Source organism: Amblyomma americanum, chromosome 4, assembly GCF_052857255.1.
Source record: "Amblyomma americanum isolate KBUSLIRL-KWMA chromosome 4, ASM5285725v1, whole genome shotgun sequence".
Taxonomy (NCBI): domain Eukaryota; kingdom Metazoa; phylum Arthropoda; class Arachnida; order Ixodida; family Ixodidae; genus Amblyomma; species Amblyomma americanum.
The window spans coordinates 215,543,034-215,550,895 of record NC_135500.1 but is presented as its reverse complement, the minus strand read 5'-3'; the positions used below and the strand labels follow the sequence as shown (position 1 = coordinate 215,550,895).

At 48.7% G+C, this 7,862-nt stretch overlaps 1 protein-coding gene across 1 annotated transcript in view; it reads left to right on the top strand.

Annotated features, from left to right (window-relative positions):
* Window positions 1-256: 256 nt before the first annotated feature.
* Window positions 257-7,862, top strand: part of LOC144129314 (WD repeat-containing protein 17-like) — a 68,741-nt gene continuing 61,135 nt past the window's right edge. Inside the window, exons 1-2 of the mRNA XM_077663354.1 lie at window positions 257-463; window positions 5,449-5,622. Coding sequence (XP_077519480.1) covers window positions 5,497-5,622 — 126 coding nt within the window. The 5' untranslated portion in view covers window positions 257-463; window positions 5,449-5,496. The remainder of the gene's footprint in view (window positions 464-5,448; window positions 5,623-7,862) is intronic.

The following is a 7,862-nucleotide window of genomic DNA, read 5'->3' as shown; positions in this document are numbered from 1 at the left end:
AAAGCGTGCACTCCTCGGTACAAGCGTCGCGGAGCATCGGCGGGACCGTCTCTGCGTCCGCGGCTGAACGAACACAGCATTCGTCCGTTGAGCGATCGCGAGCCGACTCCCGAATGAGCGCTCTTTTTTAGCGGCCGCAATCAATGAGTCGCCATGGCAGCCGTAGGTGCCAGGCACGACAAAAAGCCTGGCCACAGTTTCGCCGGTCAGCCGGCCATCACGGCAGGGAAGCATCGTCGCCTGCCACCGCTGGCGTCCAGTCGCGAAAGCTGCGCGGCCGGATCGTTGGCTGGCCTGCCGCTGTTGCCGCTGTCGCCGCTGCTGCTGCGTTGCGCCGCCAGTGTCCCTTGGGAGAGGAAATAGGTGGACCCCCTCGTCCGGGGCAGCGGTGCCGTGCTCGGATATACTTCGTGCATCCCAGACGTGAAACTCGGGGGAGGCCCGGAGCCACGTCGGCCGGCCGGTTAGTTGGTGCTGCTACGCCTTTTCTTTTCTTTTGTCGTTGCTGTTGCTTTGCTGTTCTTCACTCGCCTGATTGGGCTGCGGGGCGTTGTTTATCAGTGGCTGAGCGGAACAGCTCAGTGCTAATTCGTGTCATGTCAGATGATGAAGGATAAAGGAGAGCTTTGTAGAAGCCAACGAGGTGGTTCCAGGTCGGAATGCATTTAGCAGGAAATACTGAGCGCACGAAGCTTTGTCTGCAGCTGTGAATGCTCTGCAAACTCGTAGTGCCCGTAACTTGCGCGCAAGCGTATTTTATTGTTTTGTAAAGCTAAGCGGTAACGTTTGTTTGCGAGAAGTAATCGGTGCACAGTCGTTTCTTTTAAAGAAAGCCGTCGTCCAATTTTAGGCAACGTCGTAATAACGCAGCTGACACTTTTAGCCGCGCTTTGGGTATGCGATGCTGCGCAACTTATGTGAGGCCTCAAATCGTTCCAAACTGTTGCTCCCCCCGCCCACCATCCTTTTCAGAGCTGAGCGACACTTCGGTTGCTCAGCTTGAGCAGTCGTCGAAGCACAAAGGTACACGTATCTGGCTGTTGCGTTGCCAACAGACTGACAGTCAGCTACTGCCTGAGTGCTTAGGATACCTGAACATGCACGCTTAAAGCAGCACTCCCGTCTTGCTGTACGCAGTCCGAGTACGGCATTTTTCCTGTTAATTGTGGTGTCAGCATTGCTGTTAGCAGCGTCACCGTGGTGGCTTCTTCAGCTGATAACGTTATGGTTCACAATGAGTATGCGCTATGGTAGCGGAACGTGTGACAGGGGCGTTCATTTTCTTTCTACGGGTGTGAAAAGTTCGAATACTGAGTATGCCGTAACATTTCACGTGGCACCTGTGGTTCAAAAATCGGGTTATCGCTGTCTGTCAACAATGAAGACGCCATTTTCACAGTTTATTTCTTCGACTTGTTCCAGTAAAAAAAACGGCACAATGAGTGCCAACACCAGCCTGACGTTTTCGTTGCCTCGCGAATTGGCTTCTTTCATCGCGTCATGCGCGTAACTAATAAAACAGTGTGCCAATGTTTTCATTCTTCCTAACTGCGGCCGCCGGGGTGGTTAAGTGGCTATGGTTATCGGCTACTGGCCCGAAAGACGCGGGTTCGCTCCCGGTCGCCCGTGTACAGTGCGTTGTCAGTGCAGGCGAAAGAACCCCAGGTGGTCGAAATCATCTGGAAAACTCATTTACGCCGACCCTCCTGGCTTTAGTCGCCTTGGGACGTTAGACCCCATAAAACCAAACCAGTCTATCTGCGTGCGGAGCCATAGGTCATGAGCGTTAATCACAAGGGTAAACGTTATCGGTTGCACTGCCGAAGCACAAGTGCACTGCCGAAGCACAAGTCCACTGCCGAAGCACAAGTCCACTGCCGAAGCACAAGTCCACTGCCGATGCACAAGTGGTCTGTCAGTTTTACGGCAACGCCTCAACCGACCGATAAGTCACTGGCGGCGGCTTCGTTTAGCTACATAGAAGGAAAAAAAAAACGAAGAGTAGTGATATGGTGGCACCTGCCCTGAAAGTTTAAGATGCGTTGCAAGAATGTGAAAATTCATCTAAAAAGCTTACTGGAGACGAGGGTGAGAAAGCTGCTGTCCCCCGTTCGATATAAAGGCGCTCGCTAACTTACGAAAAAGTGAGAATTGAGGAAAAGCTGCCACACGAGCCCGACGAAGGGCACAGCATGTAAGCGTCGGGCGGTTTTCAGTGTTCTACGTATTTCGTAATAATATTCCTTCTAATCCGTTCTTAGAGTCAGCAATTACCCATTATGACGCAGAACCAACTTTCCCAATTAGCGTCCTCCATTAAGAAGCCCGAACGTTCCACAACTGGATTCCAGTTGGCGATTAATATGCAGGGGTCTGCGTGCGTGCACAAGTGCGCATTTTACAAGAGTTTTGTGCGGCAGCGTATCCAGCGAACTCGGGAGCCCAAATAAAAGGGCCGCCGTCTGCGTATTAACAGGAGCGCCGTTGGGGCGGAGCTGTTTGACTGAGGGCTTAGGCCCGGACCGTCGGCTGGAAGCTTTTCGCGAGTCTGGCGCGCTTGATAAGAGGTGAGCGTGCGAATCAGACGATGGCACGGGCCCAGTTTGAATTTATCGTGCGCTGACGGTGATTCGTGTGTACGTTTGGTATTCTCTCGTCGTTTCGTCTGTGTGACAATGAAGAATGCGCTGCTGGATTGTTTGCAATGCTGCAGCGTTGGCTCTAGTTAGGTACTATCAGCAACGAACGAAACGCAAACAAGAAAATCGAGGTAGCGACAAAAAAAACCAGCATATTAGCTACTGGAGTGAAAATACAAGTGCGGTTGATTAACACTTCTGAAGAGGAGTCTTCGCGACTTCGATGTTCAAATAACCTTCGCTAGTATGGAACTTCCTCTGGCTAAGAGGCTCTTATTTTGGTGGTCTGGGCTCAATTGTCTTGTTCGCGTTTGATTTCTTGCTGATAGTACAGTCGTCAGCATGCCTGCGTACAGCACAGGAGTGGTATGCTGCGGAACAAAAAGTGAAATATTGGCTCAGCTACTCTGTAACTGGTATAGTGCAGTTGCCAGGCCAAATAGTATACCTATGTGCTTTCGGCCCAGCGCCAGGACTACAACCGAATATCTGCTTAACACTTTCACATTCTGTGTGTGACGGTGGCCGTGGTGGTAAACATTTATTATGTACAAGAAGGTGTTTGGGCCAGGCACTTGGCCCAGGCCCTCACAAATCTAGGTGGAGCTCCTATTCCGGAGCCCCAATGGCGTCTAGCGCCGCTTGCGCCCTGGCGACCAAGGTCCGTTGGGACTGTAGGTCATGGCAGCTGAGCAGCGCCGCCTCCCAGGCCGCCCTAGAAGGGTGCGAGATGGAGGATTGGGAAGGGTGGGGATTGGAAGGACAGGCCCAGACAATGTGGAATACGTCCGAGAACGTCGCTCCTCACAGCCTGCAGCCACCATCAAATTCTGAATTGTTTCAATACTGCCGGGCACAGCATTGTATTTGTAAAAATTTTGCGAATAAGCCGGTCGTCTGCTCTTCGGAGACCGTCAAAGGGTTCCGGAAAGCGACAATGAATGTCCTTATAATATGCAGTGATGTCTTTTAATGTAATTAGAGATTGGGTAGGCTCGGAGTAGGCGACGTTCAAGCGCTCAAGACAGGCGTGCTTACGATTGTACATAGGAGGTACATGACTTGCGCTTCGGAGAGCAAAGTTTTTGTAGCGAGAGCTACACTGGACTACCAGTCGAGCATTTCGCGGTACATGCGAGAGGCCAGTTGTGCGCATGCGCCGTTACCATGGCAACCGGAGAGGAGCAGCAGGTGCGCCGCGCGCCTCATCACCGCTTTGCCGCACGCCGCTCTATCACCCGAACCCCGTGTCGCATGTGCAGCATTGCGTATAAAAAGCGGAAATGTAATGGACGGCTGTACCACAACGTTTGACATGAATGCACAGAAGGGGGTTCAGTCGCTGCTAAACGACGGTATAGACAAGAGAAGATTAACTCTTCCGATCCTAAGGTCGCCGCCTGGCACTTGGCTATTCAACAAAGAGAGAATGAGCATAAGAAGGAGGCGAAAAGAGCAGCGAAGACACCCGAACAGAGACAGGAACGGCTTGCCAAACGGAGATGCCAGACTGCTGAGCGTAATAGAGGGCGCATAGCCCCCGATATGGAGCCCAATATCTGTCATTGCTAAGCATACAGTAACCACAACAAGCTCAGCCAGGGAAACGTTCCTCTCGCTACTTATATCCTGGCATAGCCGAGCTAAGCCACTGCCATTTTTTCTAGTCAGCAGGTCTTGTGAGCATAGTGAACAACTGGGCGCGTAAAAAAGAAAAAAGGAAGTAGTTAAACCTATGACGCCAAAAGCAAAAACGACGCAGTGATTGCACAACATAAAGGCTCGTGTTGTGCGATAGTTGTGTCGTCTTTTTAGTGCGTCAGCACTAATCTGGTGGGAACCAACGCCGAGCAAAATCGTCCGTTGTCTGTTCGCCTAACTCGACCACTCCGTCCCGCTGCACTGCCCACTCATCACCATCTTCTACGCAGGAAAACATGTGTTTTCGCACTGATTCGATTGTAGTAAACATTCTCTGTAGTTATTTGTTTCGAGCTGTTGGATTAGCTAACTAAAACTAGCTAGTTCGCATTAATACTTTCGTAACTCAGAAGCAGTTTCCGTCTGCAACCTATTGCCGCCCCTCATAAGTGCTATAACATATTTAAAACGGGACGTTATACCTGTAGTCTAACATAAAGTTCAATTCTGTTGTCTCTGCTAACTTAACAGCATTCGTAGCATTGCTGTTAACGCTCACTTGCTTCTTTCGTGCCTTGCACGGGCAAGAACTGTCTTACTATTTATGGAAAGACGGGACACAAGAGGGTTCCCCGCTAATCGCCAGCGAAAAGTTTGCAAACACGAAAAATAAGTTAGAGATATGATATCTGCAGACAGCTTCTCCACTTTTTGCCTGTCTGCGCATGTGCCGAAAAGGAAAAAATTAAAATGGCCGTAGGGTCTGGACAAAATGTTAGGCAGGGTTTAACCACAGTTATACCCAAAGATTGAGCGATAGCACGGCCCGGGCCAAATTTGTAGGTTGTCATCGTGTCGGTCAAGGTCAGCTACGGTTTGACATTGATTTTGGTCCAAACCGGTCAAGGTTAATCTGTCAAAGGCAATCTGTTGCTATGCCGTGCGTCTCAAGGTTAAACCAAGGCCAGACCAGGGACGGAATGGTGAACGACTTTCGCGTTGAGTAGAGTTACCACTCGAAAACTTTCAGGCAAAGCCAGCTTTCGAAAACGGAGACCCAGCCTATTATAAGTTTGACGACATTAGATTTCGTTGATGATCGTATTTGGGTAGGCTAGGTGTATATCTCTTTTAAGGGTTTTTCTGCCTGTTTTTTTCTTCTTCTTAGGTTCACATGATACCATTGTCCTAGCTGGGTGTGAGCGGACTGGGCAGCATGAGCATGGTCATGCGCCAGGTCGGCCTTCTGGCCGCGGGATGCCAGACGTGGCATGTCAACGTGGCATGCTTCAGCGGCCATCGCTTTGCGTATGCCGCGACGCTCGCCATCTACATCTACGAGGTAAGATGGTCCGGCTGCTTTCTGTACACACTTTGAATAGCCGGCTTAAAGTCAGCTAGAGCTGCAGCACCCACATTTGCTACTCCTCTGTTGCTTTCGCGGTGCGTGAAGCACAGGAGAAAGGCACTAAAACTGGTAAATTGAACTGTAGGTTTGGAACAGTAAACTCTGTAATAGAGGCTGGATTAAGACGAGCAGATCTTTTCAGCAAATTCTTCTTTTGGATAAGTTTTGGCTCTCTCTCCGACGGACGACTGCGATAAAGTTGTCGATGCTAAACTTTTATTCCTCCTTTTTTATTTTGAAAACATGGCGCACGAGACTTTTTATTTTTTGTTAACTTCGTGGTTCCTCATGTCTACAAAGACGATGACTGTAACCATAACTAGTTCGTAATGCGTTCTATGCAAAATTGTCTACCAAACGGCATAAAATTCAGAGATATATTTTTAGAGTAAAGATAGTATTACTGCTGCAATGATGCTGCAAGACGATAACAAAAGCATTATCAGATAATTTTGCTCTGTCAAGGTGATATTAATTATATGGGCATGCTCTAAAACCATCTTTATAACTGCAGTTTTGCTGCTGCAGACGTGTAGTGTATGGCAATACTTAAGTGCCGTGTGATTTAATGCGACGGGCTTAACGCTGTCACGAGCGTCGCACAACGAGGCGAGAGCTTCGCATTACTCATACGAGGCGTTAAAACCCTTTATCTTGCCCACGAATATGCGTTCTCCTCGGTTTTCAGTAAGGCATGTTGCTGGGCAAGTTGGTTAAGCATTTTTGAAACTTGGAAATTTTTGAAACTTGGAAACTTGGAACCACACACACAAAGGAAAGACAAGGAGACAACGGACAGGCGCCAACTTCCAACTGTTTATTACTCAAGAAAACCACACAGATAAATAGTCTCAGGATACGCCCACTTTTTTTTTCACTCCATGTGCCTATCACAGCCATAACCTATCACCCTGCAATATCAGTTTTTGCACAAAAATTGTACTCCGCCGCATACAAATTCACTGACGTACGTGTCACTCACACACAAAGCCGCTTTTTTCTTTATGTGAAATGCTTCCAATAAAAGCCTCGCCTGTTTAATCTTGCTCCTGCCAAGAATCCTCGCCTTTTCCAGTCGAGGTTCCCACTTGCACATATTATCATGGTTGACCAAGTTGGCATATTTATCTTTATTGAAGCGTTTCACATAAAGAAAAAGGCGGCTTTGTGTGTGAGCGACACGTCAGTGAATTTGTATGCGGCGGAGTACAATTTTCTGCGCAAAAACTGATAATACAGGATCATAGGTTATGGCTGTGATAGGCACATGGAGTGAAAAAAAAAAGTGGGCGTATCCTGAGACTATTTAACTGTGTGGTTTTCTTGAGTAATAAACAGTTGGAAGTTGGCGCCTGTCTGTTGTCTCCTTGTCTTTCCTTTGTGTGTGTGGTTTTACTTGCGCCAAGGTGGATTCTTTCCAAGTTTCAAAGGTCAAATCAAATTATCAAATTATTATCAAATCTTTATTCAGCATTCTTCCGCGTGTAACAAAGGAATGCTGGGACAAGAGCAAAAAAGCTGCTACAAGCAGCTTGACAAGGCCCTTGCCCTGTTTGATTGGCAGCATGAAGGTTTCTCAGTCATGTTAAATGCAAGTTTTTACATATATATATATATATATATATATATATATATATATATTGTAGTGTGGTAATCTTCATCGATATAACCACTGACATGCGTCGCGTGCTGCCGCTCTCAAGGACGAAGAAGTTGTTCGCTGCCTTGCTCTTTCGCCACGCCTGACGCTTCGCTGCGAGTCTCCCCTGAGCGGCTGGAATCATCTGGGTTCACCGAATAAACACACCCCTACAATTGGTGCAGGTGCTGCTGGGTACGTTCCCGTCCACCCTGGAACTAAGAAGCCGCACGTTACCCTCTGCTTCCAGCATGCCGGATGACACTGCCACGACATCGTCGCCCCTCCCAACCACCGTGCTGTGTTCTGGAGCTCTACGGCAGCGTGATCCGTGCTTCTTCAGTGGCACAGCCGACCAGGACGTCGACGATTGGTTGGCGGCATATGAGCGCGTCAGTAGCTACAACAGATGGGACGACGCTATCAAGCTAAGCAATGTAATCTTTTATCTGACTGACGTGGCGAACCTCTGGTTTCGCAACCATGAGGCAGACCTGCCATCTTGGTCTGCATTTAAAAAGAATTTTGCAGAAGT